The sequence below is a fragment of the Labrus mixtus genome, chromosome 5 (assembly GCF_963584025.1).
Source record: "Labrus mixtus chromosome 5, fLabMix1.1, whole genome shotgun sequence".
NCBI classification, from domain to species: domain Eukaryota; kingdom Metazoa; phylum Chordata; class Actinopteri; order Labriformes; family Labridae; genus Labrus; species Labrus mixtus.
The window spans coordinates 1,663,365-1,680,005 of record NC_083616.1 but is presented as its reverse complement, the minus strand read 5'-3'; the positions used below and the strand labels follow the sequence as shown (position 1 = coordinate 1,680,005).

Sequence of the window (16,641 nt, the reverse complement as noted above, 5' to 3'; positions counted from 1 at the left end):
ATGTGATCCAAATCTGTTTAATTAGTTGACATTAAGTGGAGGTTTACAATTCAGATTGAACGCAAGTATTAACAGGAAAAAGAAAACTTAATGGTTTAGCAAATTGACATGACATGTCAGGTTTCTACATCATCAAGGTTTGTTTTTCCTCTAATATAAACGTATTGTACTGATAACTAAAGCAAATTGCACACTGAATAGCGTTACTGAACAAAACGTTATCCAAGCAAGTATCAAAGATGGTTTTGTGACTGATTAACATACGGCACCAATGTTATAAGTAGGATACTTGAATGAATCCTCGTGCCTGAAGCACAAAGGGCTCAGTAATTAAATGCAAAAGATCTAAAAGATATTCATGTAACTTGCAAACTCACCCACTCGCCGTATTTGAAGAAACTGCAGCTACAGGGTGTCGGCGTATAACAAAAACAATCGACAAATTTTTATAGTCAATGTAATCGATTATGTCGACTAATCGCTGCAGCCCTACCCATGTGTGGAAGCTATAGTCCTGGAAGCGGGCGGCCCGGGTTCGACTCCTCCCCCACATGTCATAACATCCCGATAACCTCCTCTCTCCGTCTCTCAAATAGAGGCATGAAACGCCTTTGCTCCTTCCCAGCCTTTGTTGTAAACTGGATGTCACTGTTGTAAAGATGAACATGATGAACAAATGAAGATTAAAATAACGGTCTTGCTTTAGAGGCAGAAAGGAATGAAAGTAGATTAGTAACATGGAAAGTGTCCCGCTGCGATGATGTTGAATTGTCTAACTGAAAAACCACAGCGTGAGACGGAGCGGGCGTCAGACGACAACTCAGGGCCTAATTTGGTCAGCAGCAGCGCGGAGGTCAGCGGGGGGGGGGGAGTGAGAGGACGATGAACTGAAAAAACCCTCTGTCTGTCATCAACAGACGAGCTGTAACTGTCTGACTGTTGTTGTCATGGAGATGCAGAGATCAGTGTGTTTATATCAGGCCTCTGTCATTAAACAGATGCTACTGAGGCATCAACAGTATGGAGGAGATTTTGGCGCTCCACACACATTAGCCGCCCACTCACAGGCCGGCTGCTTTTTCTGTGTGTTCACTGAGATCACATCTACTCAATTACATCTGTATCAATTAATTCAAGAAAATACATCGTTAGTAACGAGTTAGAAGAAAGGTCTGTTTTTACATCTGCACAGGACGCATCCTGAAAGTCTCCTGACCAGGCTGTTCACACATGCACCTCACTGCGGGAGACGGGAGGGTTGTTGGGGTTTCGCGTTTTGAGAGGCCATTAGATTCTAAAGGTGGACAGCCTGCGTGACTCACTGGAGAAGTTAGTCCTTAAAAACGGAGACTGCTGGAAGGCTGAGCTCGCTCCAAAAACCAAAGAAATCCAAGATAATCTGGACAAGATTTTAACCTGAACCCAGGCTGTCCACTTGGAGGACCACAGCAATCGTACATGGGGCATGCGCATGCGGGTACTGACGCCCCCCGCCCCCAACACATCCATTGTGACAGGTATTAGGATGGAAGGTTCTGGAAACACATCAAAGCAAAGCTTGGAGCAAAAGTTGTAGGACTTGCCCATCCCTGGAAGCTCACTCAAAATTTCCTTGCGACTGCAAACAGAGCTGACCAATCAGAGGAGAGTGGGCATGTGGGGAGGGTCCTTAAAGAGACAGTAGCTGAAATTAAGCGTTTCAGGCAGAGGCTGAGATGAGGGGTTTTACTGACGCCAGTATCAGATAAAGGAGGAGGATTTTTGAAGATTTTGAACGCTGCTCAACAGGTGTCCCACACTGACATGATTCTCCTTCTGCAGAGAGTTTCTGAAATAAGGTGGAAATGCTTCAGGACATATTGTGAGCGTTTACTGTGCAGCGGTAAAAATAAACACTGTGCTCCATGTAACCTAGATACCACATCATGTGATGTAGAAAAGACTGTCCCTCCGGTGGGCGCCATGTGAATAGTGTTTCTGTTTACTTCTGTCAACTTTGTTTATTTCTGTAGCTGCACAGGAAACAGATAAACATGTTCTTATTTAATAAATGTTCCTTTGTTTGTTTGTTTGTTGTAGGGCTCTGACAGTGAGCTGAAGGTGGAGAAAGATGGTGTGTCAGACAGTGAAACCAAAGTGGACTCAGGGGTCCCAGATGTGCCCGTCCCTGCTGATGACACGCCCGAGGTTCTCAACAAGGCCCTGTCTGGACTCTCCTCCAGGTACCAGCACTGAGGAGGAGGAAATGCTAGAGACACACAAACTGCAGACTGCGGTTTCTGATTGTCCACCTGGTCTAACCTGCTGATACGGATCAAGCACCTTTAACTTAAAGAAGCGATAGCAAAAAACTTTTCTTTGATGGAAAGTCTTTTTATGATCATTATAAAACATCAAACTGTTTATTACAAATTAAAAAATCTTAAAAACCGGAGGGCTGGTAGCCTAGTGGTTAGTACGCGCCGCACGCCCCATGTCCAGAGGCTCAAGTCCTCTAAGAAGACCTTCCAGGTTCGAGTCCAATCTGTGGATCCTTTCCCTCATGTTGTCTCTCTCTCTCTCTCTCTCTCTCTCTCTCTCTATTTCAGTCCATTAGATGGTTTTGTTATCAATCTGTGTTTCATTAAATAGACTTAAATAGGCTATAGAACTGAAATGTGTGTGTGTGTTTTTTTCCTCAGATGGAAGAATTGGTGGGTCCGAGGCATCCTGACCCTCGCCATGATCTCCTTCTTCTTCCTCATCATCTACCTGGGCCCCATCGTGCTGATGATGATTGTGAGTACCGACCACACAGATGATGATTCACACGTCCACTTCTGAATATTTATAATAATAAGATTTCAGGACAGCCTGCCTCTGAAATGTTCCCAAATGTTGTTGTATCAAAGCATTTTAGCATGTTTAGTGCCTCAAGCCTTGTGTCTGTAAAGCCGTATTCACATCTTCACTCCCCTCGATAAGATCACCACCCCCTCCCACTCGTTTGAGGTGAATTCTCCTGATTATATCCTGCTGCGTTCTCACATCAGCTCACTCTGACTTTCTGCAGAAGAAATATTTGGCTGTTTGCGTTCACACAGCAGCTCCTGGGCTCCTCTCCTCTCCTCTCCTCTCCTCTCCTCTCCTCTCCTCTGAAAGACCACAACTCTGGGATTCACAGGCTCTCTAATAACATGCAGGATTTCTGCTCATGTCATTAGGGAATCCCCTGAAAATAGGTCTGTCAGCCATTTTGTGTCACCGGGATGTAGGACACACACACACACACACACACACATGTTCAGTTCGTTGGGGGGGAGGGGGTCCTGTCCCTGGTGACGCTGTGTTCCTCTGTGCAGGTCCTCTGTGTTCAGATCAAGTGCTTCCAGGAAATCATCACCATTGGTTACAGCGTGTACCACTCGTACCACCTGCCCTGGTTCAGGACGCTGAGCTGGTGAGTCTGCACACACACACACACACACACACACAGATACACACACACACACACAGATATACACACAGATACACACAGATACACACATTTCCACGTTGTTTACAGGTGTAATTAAACATCTTTTTTAAAGTGTCGTCTCATGTTTTACTTTGTTTCAGACTTCCTCAGGTTTGTTTTCCGACCTGTTTTAACCTCTAGTAGTTTGTAGATTATTTTCCCCCGATCAGTTTGATTGGCAAACGCCCTGTGATAGGTCGATTCTGTTTGATGTTAGCGACAGTAGTGTTCAGATTAGTGTGATAGAAACTAGTCCTGACATTCACTAAGCCTTTTGACTTTCTTAAAACATTTTTAATGCAGAAAAAGAATCATCTCAAGCCTCGTCCACACGAGGGCGGGGATTTAGCTTTTTCATGGCGTTTTGACCTATCGTACACCAACTGTGTTTGAGATCACTGAAAACTCTCCTTTAGTAAAACTCCTTCCAGGGTGAAGACGTTCAGAAACTCTGTTTCAGGTGTTTCTGTGTAGACGAGGAGAACAGAGTTTAGTTCTTCTAACGTCACTCTGTGTGGCACCGGTTTCTCCTCCGTGTGACGTCATCGTGCGACGCTGTCCCTTTATTCTACATGAGATTAGTGCGATGGCAGACGTCACCAAGCTAGCGCTGGTGCTAACGATGCTAACTGGACTTTTTACACGCTCACACATACACACAGTTACTCTCCCACTGTGTGGACGAGCAGAGACGCCTGATTGGACGACGGAGGTCACTGCTGCTTCAAACAACACTCCCACCACACAGACCCCGCCCCCAACGTCTGGGGTTTTAGACGAGACCGGGTCAGACTTGGGTTGGTGGGACAACTTTGTAAAGAGGAAGGAGAACTTTTTTGCATGTCATCGTTGTTGACTTGGCATTGCCATGACCACTGTAGCAGAGCGTTTTTGCGTTTTCATGTGAACAAAGATGTTATTTGAGAACTGAGCGTGTGTGGACGGGGTTAATTTTTTTTAAAGCAGAGGAGGAAAATCCCCCCTGCTACGTGTGGACTAGGCCTCAGCCTCCCCGTATTTTCCTCCGATCATAGAGAATGAGCGTCTGATTGGCTGTTGTCTCGGGGGGCGTGGTCATTTTAACCCCACTCTAAATCTCTCTCAGGTACTTCCTGCTGTGTGTGAACTACTTCTTCTACGGTGAGACGGTTACAGATTACTTCTTCACTCTGGTGCAGAGGGAGGAGCCGCTGCGCATCCTCAGCAAATACCATCGCTTCATCTCCTTCGCCCTCTACCTCACAGGTACTGACATGAAACCTCCTAATGTCCTCACGGGGAAAACGACTTCCTGCAGGGAAGGGCTGCGTGGTCGACCGTAAAAAAAATCACGATCAGGATTCATACAAACATTTCAAAATGGCGGTGAATGATTTGCTCGTTGCGGTTAGATAGATGGGTTCTTTATTAATCCTTTGCAGGAAATGACATCGTCACAGCAGCAAGAAGACACCACACAGAAAAACTAACAAATAACAAAACAACAAAATAGACAAAAACAAAGTAAACTAACAAACACCATTTAGAGCAGAGAGGGGCAACTTAGGTCACAGCAAGGGCCACATTCATTTAATTCTCATCGCACGAGGGCCAAACTGTACTATAGAAAAAACGATTACAGTCTCAAATTTAACTCAATTGTATTAATTATTCTGGACACATTTCTGGGTTTCATGATTTCATGGTCATGTTTTCTTCATGTTTATTAATTAATGGATATGTAAAAATTGACCTGAGGGCCACGTTGAAGGTTGGCGGGGCCGCATGAGGCCCCCGGGCCGCCTGTTGCCCACCCCTGATTTAGACACATAAACACTAAGATCAGTTTTTTTTTTTAAACTAGACTAAAACTAAAAACTTCAGGGTTATAAATAAAAGACATACTACAAATGTAATTAACCTTTAGAGTGCAAAAGTATCCAGTGTGCAGAATCGAATAAGAGTATTCATAAATATAAATAAATACGAGTGTGCATTCATTATTCTCCATGAAACAGTTTGATGGCAGTTAAGAGGACTTCCTGTAACGTTCAGTTCTGCACCTCGGGGTGATCAGCCTGTGACTGAACAGTCTCTGTTGAGTCACATCGAGGGTGTGCAGTGGGTGTGTAGGGTTTCTCAGAATGGACTTAAGTTTTGAAAGTCTCTGTGACCTGCTGAAGGGTTTCTATTTCAGACCCATTGATGGAGCTTTCCTTTATCACAGGAAAGAAAAAAGAAGGGGTGACACTCAGGAAAAATGAGAGTGATGCAACTGCTAAAGTCTGTCTCCACTTCGGTGCTGATTTCACTTTATTCTCTGTGTGTGTGTGTGTGTGTGTGTGTGTGGGTGTGTGGGTGTGGGGGTGTGGGTGTGTGGGTGGGTGGGTGTTTCCTCTGAGCTCCTCAGCAGCAAATACATAAGGAGCATCAATTAACCACAGAGCAGATCGAGCGGGACAGGAAGTCAGACACCGAAAAAAAACAAAAAAACATCCGGTTTATTTTCAGAATAAAACGCTCCGTTTAGACAGTTTACAACAACGACCTCTTGTGTGTTAGTTGAAGTGTTTATAAGGGTTTGATCCTCTTAACTCCAGCTGTCGGGCGGTGCTGCTCCGTGCTGCGCTCTGAGAACACAGCCTGTGGGCTCATGACGGACGAACAAATCAAAAATCAATCAACAGAGGTCATTGGTGGTATCTTTGTGTGTCTGATTGTGATTATTTCCTCTTGTTTTGAAGAACGTCGCTGACTGTCATTTCATTCTCTGACCTGCAGGCGCTTTGCATTGTGGGAAACAGAACGAGAGGGAGACTGGTCTGATGTAGATTTTTCACCCATCAGTAAAACATTTTGTATTTTTTGGGCATACTGCAGATCTCACATTCGTCCACACACTGCAGACCAGATCAATATGTTCTCCTAGTGTAGGAGGCGGTTTCTAAAACAGCACTGTGTTGGATGAAGGACCATCAGAGGGTCTGAAGCTGCACAGTGTCTACAGAAATATCTGCAGGTTCTCTGAGCCTTCCTTTGGTCTTAGACACTGTAGACCCAGACGGGGGTGTGCATTTTCTTCATGTTAGATTCACTCTGCTGCATCAACAGTTTGCTAAGACGAGAGAAGTTGGATGTTTGTTACCACAGACTCTCGCCCAGCTGCACCCGGGCAAAGGTTTTCAAAAGGACCCCTGTCTGCTCTAAAATGACATTAATCACATTACGGTGCAACAGGGAAACCTAATAACGGAGGAGGGATTACGTCAGCAGCAGATTCATCAAATCAAATGAAGACACTGATGCAAACAGAGGAGGGATGCTGTGTTGTTTGGGAAGCTTCTGCTGCTGAGACAAGATGGCAGCCGGCTGTTCTCAGGAGGAGGAGACATAAATTAACCAATCAAAAAAGGTTATAATCTTCATGTGCGCAGTGTGTGTGGTGAGATTCTTCAGAGGAGTCTCCGTTTCCTGTGCTGTGCAGGTTTCTCAGTTTGTAGTTTCCAGTCTCTGCAGTTGCTGACTGCTGTCAAAAACAGGATGTGGAGAGGAAGGAAGCACCCTGACTGTTTCTGCTTCTTGACTTGTCAGATCTCAAGTGGTCTAAGATAATGGTCTGGTACCGTGAAGAGAAGGGAAACAACTCAGATGTGCAGAGTTTTGACACATGATTCTGTTCATGTTACCTGCTTTAAACTGCTTTAAAGAGTAAATATGAGACACCTTTTGAAGAGCAGCTGTGTCAGCAGTCAGTGAAAGCTCTTTCTGTCTGCCCTGCCACATCCTCACCTCACCTCAGTTTCTCACACACACGTCTCCAGCAGGCCCCGCCCACTCGCTGCACATTAACTTTTGTCTGAAGTAGGTCAAACTATATTCGGCTGGAGTTTTGACCAAAAGGTGACCGAGATACCGGCTTAATGAACCTCCCTCCTCTGAGTGTTTCTCACGTTGTTGTCCATGTCGTTGCAGGTTTCTGCATGTTCGTGCTGAGTTTGGTGAAGAAGCACTACCGTCTACAGTTCTACATGGTAAGTGTCCCCCCGCCCCCTGCTGGCTCCCTGCCCCCCTGCTGGCCCCCAGCCTCAAGGCTGCTGCTGGGTTATTGATGAGGAGAGCTGAAGTATAGGGGAGTGTGTCTGGAGAAGTGGGCCAGAGAGTGCTCTAAGGGTGCACTCACAGCAGGCAAAGTTTCCCCGTACCATGCTAAATAACAATAGCCCCGCACGTCCCCTTTTTTATTTTATTATTTTTGAGCTCGTCGGTCTTGTAAACTAAGCACGCTTCATGATGACGTAAAGCCATTGTTGTGGAAATATTTCAGTGAGAATATGAAGACCAAGACTCAATCATCTTTGTGAGGTTTTAGAAGTTGCAGGAAGGAGAAAGTGTGTAACATGATGAGCACTCTGCAGAGATACTCAAACAAGAGAGAGACTGAAGAGTCCTTTTAAACATGTCAAGGAGGAAACAACAATATAGACAAGCTCTGTTGTAGGAGATAAGCAGTTTAACACAATCAACCTAAACATAAGAAGCCATCCTTGTAGAGATCAAAGGTCATGCAGAAACCTCTAGACTAACAAGATGTTTATTGGCCAATTTAACCTAAAACGGCATTTTTTGAAATGTCAGACAGTTCACCACAGAATTATTTTAACACATAAACTAAATCATGTTTTGTTCCATTACACCATACATGTTTTGTATTAGGAGATTATTAAGAGCTAACCATGCTGAGACCCGGCTATCTTCTTACCATATCTCCAGTCTGTCAACAGGTACCGCTTAGTACGGTGTATAAGACGCACTTTTAATACCTATTTTTTCACCTTAAAAGTTGGCTGTTCTTAAACACCCGTGCAACCAATAAACCAGAATAAAATGCAGACACACGCCGTCATCACCGTGGGTCCAGCAGCCACCGTCACACACTGAATGCGGCCTGACGCCATTAAAAAAAACATCCCCATTCATTGTGTATTGAAAGCTGATACTAGCTGTGCTTGTCATACTTTCACCTGCTGTGACCGTTAATTTATAAAGGCAGATAATGCACTTGACTTGCAGGTCACATTTGTCAAAAAGAAGCTTGTTCATATCTGTCAGCCTCGAGCTTGAGCTTTCAAAAAAGAATAAGTGTCAGTTTTATTCCTTAGAAAGAAAACACCAATTCCAATAGTCCCTGTAATCCCTGTAATCATGCATTAACCTCTTCTGATTGAAAGAGTCCTGTATTAAAGATAAAGAGTGACCAGCGGAGTCAGTCAGAGAGCTGACAAGCTAGGAGTCTGTGCTTCACAACTTTCCCTGCAGGCTGAGAGCTCGACTAGCGTACTGTAGCTGGTAGGAGTTCAAACTCCACAAAGAGAAAAAACAGACGGAGCTAAAAGAGCGACACAGAAAATTATGCTGAACACTATAGAAATCATCACACAGGAAGACAGTTTAAACCTTTTTTTCTCTCTCTGAGTAACCTTCCAAACAGACTGCTTCTTATATTCCAGATTTGAAGGTACTTAGGTAGAATAAAGATCCGCCTCATGACCTGTTTTGTCTCCACAGTTTGGGTGGACCCACGTGACCCTGCTGATCGTGGTGACTCAGTCTCACCTCATCATCCACAACCTGTTTGAGGGCATGATCTGGTTTGTAGATCTCCTTTTTATACATTCTCCTCCCTGATGTAAAGTTATCTGTCTCGTGGTGCTGTAACCGTCTTCTCTTTTGTGATCAGGTTCATCGTGCCCATTTCCTGTGTCATCTGTAACGACATCATGGCCTACATGTTTGGCTTCTTCTTCGGCCGCACCCCTCTCATTAAGGTTGGTCTGATCCGCTTTTCTTCCTAATCAAATCTCACAAATTACCACCCGATATCTGACCAGTCTTCCCGTTTCTTGTTTGGTTGTAAATGCTGCGGCCCGTCTGCACTGCGTTGACTAAAGTGTGGACGCAAGAAATCCCAGGCGTCAGACTCAAGCCCCACCCCCCCCCCCCCTCCAATATCTGCCCACTCATGTGTCCAGTCATAGTCCGGCCCCCCGATGAGGCCTCATAATGAATTGTATGTTTGTATATTAACCTGCTGTACACACCTTAACCGTCTCCTCTGCAGCTGTCACCCAAGAAGACATGGGAGGGATTCATCGGGGGGCTCTTTGCCACCATCGTGTTTGGCATCATGGTAAGATTGGACTTTTAGAGAAATATAAATATGTTTCTACAGTTTCAAACCACATAAAAGTATTGACATTCTCGCTGAGACATCAAAGACCTCCTGTTTGAGAGAGAACCGACTCAACCACTGAACCACAGCCGCCCACCAAATCAAGCTTAACACATATCCTTCAGCTGCATCGGCTCTCACATGCTGAAATAATTGGCATTACCTGCTCACAAGTTCACAACATCAGAATCAGAATTGAGGTTTATTGCCAAGTACATTTACACATAAAGGAATTTGACTTGGTGTATTGGTGCTAAACAATTAACAAGGAAATAAAGCAGAACTAGCAACAACTTAAATAATACAGTATAAGAAGATATTACAATATATAAAATATAATAAAAAAAAAAAAAACACAAAATGTACAAAAGGTGAAATGTAGGAGCTGTGCAGTGGACTATGAGGAAAAAAACATGCAAGAGCAACGACTTCATGCTAACAAATAACAAAGCATTAGCTGCTGAAAGAGATATTTTTGTGGGGTTAGAGGTCCCTCCAGGACGCTGCTACAACAAAGTTTAGGATAACGAGGAGTTTGCTCCTACAGCTTAGATATGTTTGGGAGTAATTACAAACACAAAATCAATATTACTGTATTTATGTGTAACTTTTGAGTGTTTATTGCATGGCCTCGTGGAACAGTCTTTACATTTCACTGCACATCTGTATGAGAATGTGACAAATACAAATCTTGAGTTTTGAATCTTGAATATTGTCATCAGGTAAGACCCATCAGTAATATAAACAGTCCACAGGTTGATGTTTCCCCTCAGTTAAAGAAACAACAACAGAGATACATTTTTAATGATCATGAAAATAGAGCGTGCATGAACATTCCTAAACTGAAATACTTTGAATTAAAATGCTAACTTTGGTAGCATTGTTGTAGATTTGTCCCTGCCCGGTCTGCAGGTTTTCCTTTAGCTCGTTAACCTGAAGCCGTCTCTCCTCACAGCTCTCCTACGTGATGGCCGGCTGGCGTTACTTCGTGTGTCCCGTGGAGTTCAACAACGACTCCAACAGTTTCCAGGTGGACTGCGAGCCGTCGGAGCTTTTCCAGCTGCAGGACTACGCTCTGCCCAGCGTCCTGGAGTCCCTCACAGGATGGGTAAGAAGACTCACCTTCCCCCCCTCCTACTCCGTCATGTTCACTGCTGTCCCTGAAACACTGACCCCCCCCCCCCCCCTACTTCCTGTCTCCACAGACCACGGTGCGCCTCTATCCGTTCCAGATCCACAGCATCGCTCTGTCCAGCTTCGCCTCCATCGTGGGACCTTTCGGCGGCTTCTTTGCCAGCGGCTTCAAGAGAGCCTTCAAGATCAAGGTAGGAATGAAGGACAGTGAGACTAAGTTTTGTTGGCGTTCTGTTCAGAGGAGGCGTCTGACCACTTCTTTTGTCCCTTCAGGATTTCGCCAACACTATCCCGGGTCACGGTGGCATCATGGACAGATTCGACTGCCAGTACCTCATGGCCACATTTGTGAATGTCTACATCGCCAGCTTCATCAGGTAAACAACGAGACCATGTTCAATGGATGGTGAGGGGGATTAGAGGGTCTTGAGCTTGGTCTGCAGAACCATAAGTCAGCTGGCTCTCTTTTAACCCGGTCACCATGGCAACATGCTCTAAACTCATCCCCTGGTAGGTAGGTTACAGCTTCATATAGGTTGTACCGTGCTGTCGTTGTCGTCTCCTGGACTGTTCTCGTCAGGCTTCATAGATCCTCAACTTGTGATGTCATGTTTGTAATGCCACAGAACGACGCCGTGCAGTTTAAGTAAACCTGTTCTGATATACTGTATGCACTCAGGACAACTGCCTCCTGAAATCCTCCTGATCTCCGTCTTACCCCCCAATCACCACATAACTCTGTGCATGCCACGGTCTGTCAGCTTCCATCGCTGCAACACCTGTTTGACCTGATAACTGCTCTCATATCTGGCAAACCGAGGTGCGTCCAAAACGGCCATGTGTGTGTGGGGGGGCCTTAAAAAGTGTCAGATAACAGAGTCCACTACACGGCACTATAATGAGAATATGTCTTCATATCGATTCTATGTTTAGCCCAAAAGAACAGAGAACTGGCAAAAGGTCAAATCCTCGATCGTCTTGGATTTTAAAGGTGTGTGTTTGATCGTTCTCTCTCCTCCTCTCAGGGGCCCAAACCCCAGCAAGGTGATCCAGCAGCTGCTGGCCCTCCGGGTGGATCAGCAGCTCCACATCTTCAACTCCCTGAAGACCCACCTGACAGAGAGGGGGCTCCTGCCGGCTCTGGAGGAGGCTGCCGCCTAAGACCACACCCCCACACACCGGCTCACCGCAAGACCAGAGAGGAGGGCGGCACCCGAGGGGGGAGGGGGGCCCTGTGCAGCTTTGGAGATTTTTTTTGCGAGACTCGCAGCGCTTCGAGTGAGCTACAACTCATCGGAGAAAAGCGGGGGGGGGACTTAAAAAAAACGACAGCCTTGGGTCATTCCATTTGCTGCGGGTCTGAGAGTTGAGCGTGAACGATGTTTCTGACACCAGTGTGAATTACTGTTACTCATCATAGCCAATACAGCTACCTGTACACGGCATCACCTCTCTATACTTCTTATCGTGTGTTGATATTTGTCTTCTGTTCAGTTTGAATGCACCGCTCTCAGCCCTGTGCCTCACTGTATTGTTACCCCAGGTGACCCCCCCCTCCCCCCCGACTCCTCGCTTAAATTAAGTTTTAGTTTTCTTCGTTGTGATGGATTCTATTTATACATAGATGGTTTTTATATTTGGTATGTTCTATTATATCTTAAAGCTGTGTCTGTTTGTATCAGACTGAATTCACCCTTTGCCATCAGCCACATTTCAGTGTCTTTTTTTTGTTTTTCTTCATAATTTCAAGTCGCCCGTTTCATGACATCGTTTGTTTATCGAGCAGCCAGCGACGTCCTCAGACGAGCAGCGTAGTGACCCCCGTAGAATCTCATGAGTACAGAATCCAGCCGGGCACTTTGAAGCGTGCTGAGTGCTCAGCGGAAAGTTGTGTTGTGTTTGACGATGGACGCCAGCAACTATTTATCTCTCCCCCTCACCTGGTCGCTTCAGTTTCAATGGCAAGAGCAGAAAGATGAGATCACAGTAACAGAGAGGTTTTTTGTCACACATGTTCAGTGAGGTGGATGGGACAGTAAGAAGGAGGGCCGAGTGATGGGGTCTACACGGTGCATTTTAACCTACAACATGACAATCTGATGTAGAGACGGTGTTAGTTTATACTATCAGTCAGAGTTTAAGATGGTTTCCAGCAGGATTCTGATGCCACCCGCCAATGATTATTGTCTTTAAAGGTCACATATTCTCCTCCTCTTCATCCAGTTTAAATAAGTCTCAGAGCTCCTCAAAACATGTGTGTGAAGTGTCTTGTTCTAAATCCACTCTGATCCTGTATTTGATCATGTCTATAAACCCCTCTATTTCAGCCCTGCTCAGAACAGGCTGTTTCTGTGTCTGTACCTTTAAATATGTAAATGAGCGGTGTCTGACCACGCCCCCTCTCTGGAAGGGCTCGGGTGTCTCGGTCTTTCTCGCTCCATGTCCTATTGTTTACGGTGAGAAGGCAGACTCAGAGGACAGAACAAACACCTAGCTGTGGGAGTGTCACCCACCTGGGGGAGGGGCTACTGCCCTTTGTGATGTCATGAAGGGAACATCTCCAAACGGCCTGTTTGAGCACACATTTTCTGAAAAGTGGAGCAGGCAGAAGACAGAGAAGATGGACTTTTCTCATCATTGGGGGGTTTGTAGACAGAATAGAGACACATATTAGAGTTAGAGAAACATGGTGGATTTTAGATAATATGTGACCTTTGAAGATCAAGATTTTTCTGTGTGCAGTCATGTTGTTGGAAGTTATGATGCTGTCTGTTAAAGGAGCACTCGGCTGCCGAAGTAACCTTTTAGAAGAGGTACTTCTCTTCTGGACCATGTTGTTAAAAATGAAGACCCTGAGGCAGTCCAAGAGTGAGCGTGGCAAAATCAAAAACACAAATGTTTCACATAAAGGGATCTCGTGCAAAATATGGTCTTGTTGCATCAAGGGAAATGTTGGTTTACTGACTAGAGGTCAGCACAGATGGGCACTGGTCTTATCTGTATCTGTTACTTGCAACTCATCCAATTTTATAAAAGTGCAAAATATTTCTGGAGTTGCCGACACAATCTGAGTTTTTATTTTATTGTAAATATATATATGATTTGACCTCAAGTGACTCTGAGTTGTTTAACTTCTGTTTGAACGAGTCAAAACCTCTTGGGAGATTCCAAATGTAAAAATATATTAGACTTGCAGTTTAATTTTTCAGAACTATTAAAGGAGCAGTATGTAACTCTGACCCCTAGTGGTTAAAATAGGTACTGCAGTGTAAATTCTAAACATCATAGAGAGCTGTCCCCCCCCCCCCCTCCTCTCTGGAGTCGATGCTCACACAGGTCACCATGTGGTGGACACTGAAGCTTCAGTGTTTATCCAGCTCTGTATGGGTCTGTAAACCTTTCTGTGTTCTAACCTCTCTCCATTTTTCAAAAACATCTCCAATATTGATCCTAGTTTGAGCACGTTTCTGCTCGTGGAGCTTATCAGAAACATGCAGAGGCTTTTTAGGTCGAGTACAATCACTTCTATCTGAACCACTTCTCTTGCTGCTTCCATCGCTGCAACACCTGTTGACCTGATAACTGCTCTTATATCTGGCAAACTGAGGGGCGTCCAAAACGGCCGTGTGGGGGGGTGTCTTAAAAGCGCCTATCTTCTCTGGTCCAAACAAATCCAGAGCATTCAGGAGCAGAATCTAAAGTTAGAAGGAGGACATACTGGCTGCTGCATTGTTGTCAGAGAAGACAGCACTTCAACATAGCATGTTTCCTTAATGTCTGATCATATAGGAAGATCACTTTATCATTTCACTCACTACACATCTCACTGATTGGACCTTTAAAGGGGTGTGACCGAGTGAACCTGCAAATAGTCATTGATCTCAAGTTTCTGAGTTGCTTTGAAAATTGTTGCCGGAGAGGAATTGAGGCTTTGCTGCAAATGTCGTTGACACTGAAACGCGAGAGACAACAACCAATCACCTCAAGCCGCTCATCATGTTTTTGCACTGTCGTCAGTTTGTTTCTGTCCAATCAGAGAGAGGAATAGATTTGTCCTCGTCAGTGAAAACCAAAACAACCCTTACGGAGGTGGTACAGGTGTTAGTTTGACGAGTGTGTTCAAAGGGACAAAAGAGCAATATGAGGGACGTGAAGGGTCCGTGTGTCTGTGTCATTCCCTGTGTTCAGACTCTTCATATTGTTTGTGTATTTACAATCAAATGACTCTAACTTTTGCTTCATTATGGGAATCAATCTGAGTCCACTACATCGTTATTATTCTTTCAGACGGGATCAACTCATGTACAATCCAACATATTTATTCTAAGATGTCACTGTCACTGCGTCCATATTTCATTACCATCAGTTTCACCACGTGTTTGATTTGACTTGTGTGACATCCCACCCGGTCTCAACTTTCTTAAAGTATTTATTTTATGTACTGTAAGCAGGGGGCGTGTCCAGAGAGGTGGACTGGGGCGGCATAGGCCCCCCCCTTTGAAATGTCATCTGCCACCCATGGTGCCAAATACAAAACCCTTAAGTATGATTGGTTATTTGCCCTGTCAGGAGGCGGGACTTATGTTAAAATCCACCAATCAGGCTGTAACGCAACAGGCAGCATAGTTCTCAGTGTGCAGATTTAAATTGTGACTTTGGGCGTCCATGTTGTTCAAAGTCAATGAAGAATATGTTTGTTTGTGTTACTTAAAAGTCGATGTGATCAGTGCAGACAGAAGGGGGTAAATAAATGATCTTCATTCATGTGTGCACACAAACTGCAGAGGGTGGTGTCCCAGTTGCCCCCCCCCCTCCAGTCCCAAAAAGTCTGGACACGCCCTTGACTGTAAGAAACCTTTTCAGAGTTATTCTATGACACATTTAAAAAGATGTTCAGAGACATGTCGAGTGTTCTTTAGTATTTTTGTTTAGAGGAATATTTAAAGATATTATAGGAGAGCGTATCGAGGAAGTAGAGGAGCATTTCCTCTTCTTCAACCTCTCGCTGTGACTTAAGTGCTGTCTGGTGTTTTTCTAGGCTCCTCCCCCCAGTAGCTGTGTGTGTGTGTGTGTGTGTCGACCTACACTCGTAGCACTGTGTTGCATTGTCTCCCCTCTCAGTAGACGACAGAGTCAAAGCGAGGAGTTCCTCTTAGGTCGCAGCTCTGTACTGCCATTTCTCTGCCTGGTGTTTTACGGACAGGCCACTAGAGGGCGCTGTTTGAGTGTGTAACACTTGACGCTGCACTGAGCAGGAAGGTTAGAGCCTTTTTGTTTCTGCTGTTTGATACATTCCAGTACCTCTGAAGGTTTAGCTCACAGGGAGGCATGAGGGACAAACGACCACTTTAAAGAACCCTGATTGTCTTTTTTTTTTGGTTTCATGGCACGCCGAGGCGGAGACACACCTTGTGCCATTTTCAAATCAAAAACAGTGCCACTTTACTGCCCAGCCAGGTCCCTCTTTAAGGAATGTATGGGAGACATGTCTGTCCCCCACATATTATAGCCTCTCCTCCCCTCCCCTTTTTATTATTTTGTGCTTATTCTGAAGCTGTTTGATTTCATATTCTTCTTCTTCTTCAACTGTGCAATGCTTTGTGTTGAGTTGTACACTTGTCCAGGGAAACGTTGTATACGGTGAAATGTGCTTCGCCTCGGTTCAGAGAAAAATTAAAGATATGGAAAAATAAATCATGTGGTTGTCTGTGTGTGTGACCTGGTGTCTTCCCTTTTTGTCTTCCCCATTTTGAAATAGATATCTTGTTGATTTATACCCCCCTTCCCCCCTCCCCCTCCTCTC

General features: G+C 44.9%; 2 protein-coding genes and 1 long non-coding RNA gene across 4 annotated transcripts in view; 2 read left to right on the top strand and 1 right to left on the bottom strand.

Moving 5' to 3' along the window:
• Window positions 1-16,532, top strand: part of mxd1 (MAX dimerization protein 1) — a 68,065-nt gene extending 51,533 nt beyond the window's left edge. The window contains exon 7 of the transcript XR_009673064.1: window positions 15,894-16,532. The gene's annotated coding sequence lies outside the window, so the exon portion shown is untranslated. The remainder of the gene's footprint in view (window positions 1-15,893) is intronic.
• cds2 (CDP-diacylglycerol synthase (phosphatidate cytidylyltransferase) 2) overlaps window positions 1-16,641 on the top strand; it is a 94,732-nt gene that overhangs the window by 3,275 nt on the left and 74,816 nt on the right. The window contains exons 2-13 of one of the 2 annotated variants that reach the window (XR_009673063.1): window positions 2,080-2,222; window positions 2,682-2,778; window positions 3,342-3,439; window positions 4,602-4,741; window positions 7,448-7,506; window positions 9,041-9,123; window positions 9,213-9,300; window positions 9,594-9,662; window positions 10,660-10,812; window positions 10,910-11,029; window positions 11,112-11,215; window positions 11,864-13,033. Coding sequence is in view for 1 of the 2 variants with exons in the window: in XM_061037272.1 (XP_060893255.1) it covers window positions 2,080-2,222; window positions 2,682-2,778; window positions 3,342-3,439; window positions 4,602-4,741; window positions 7,448-7,506; window positions 9,041-9,123; window positions 9,213-9,300; window positions 9,594-9,662; window positions 10,660-10,812; window positions 10,910-11,029; window positions 11,112-11,215; window positions 11,864-11,999 (1,290 nt within the window). In the remaining variant the exon portion in view is untranslated. Of the gene's footprint in view, window positions 1-2,079; window positions 2,223-2,681; window positions 2,779-3,341; window positions 3,440-4,601; window positions 4,742-7,447; window positions 7,507-9,040; window positions 9,124-9,212; window positions 9,301-9,593; window positions 9,663-10,659; window positions 10,813-10,909; window positions 11,030-11,111; window positions 11,216-11,863; window positions 16,533-16,641 lie in introns of those variants that run through there. The other variant, XM_061037272.1, reaches the window with a different exon arrangement.
• The window catches only part of LOC132973726 (uncharacterized), a 67,349-nt gene that overhangs the window by 4,729 nt on the left and 45,979 nt on the right, over window positions 1-16,641 (bottom strand). The gene's annotated exons all lie outside the window — the stretch shown is intronic.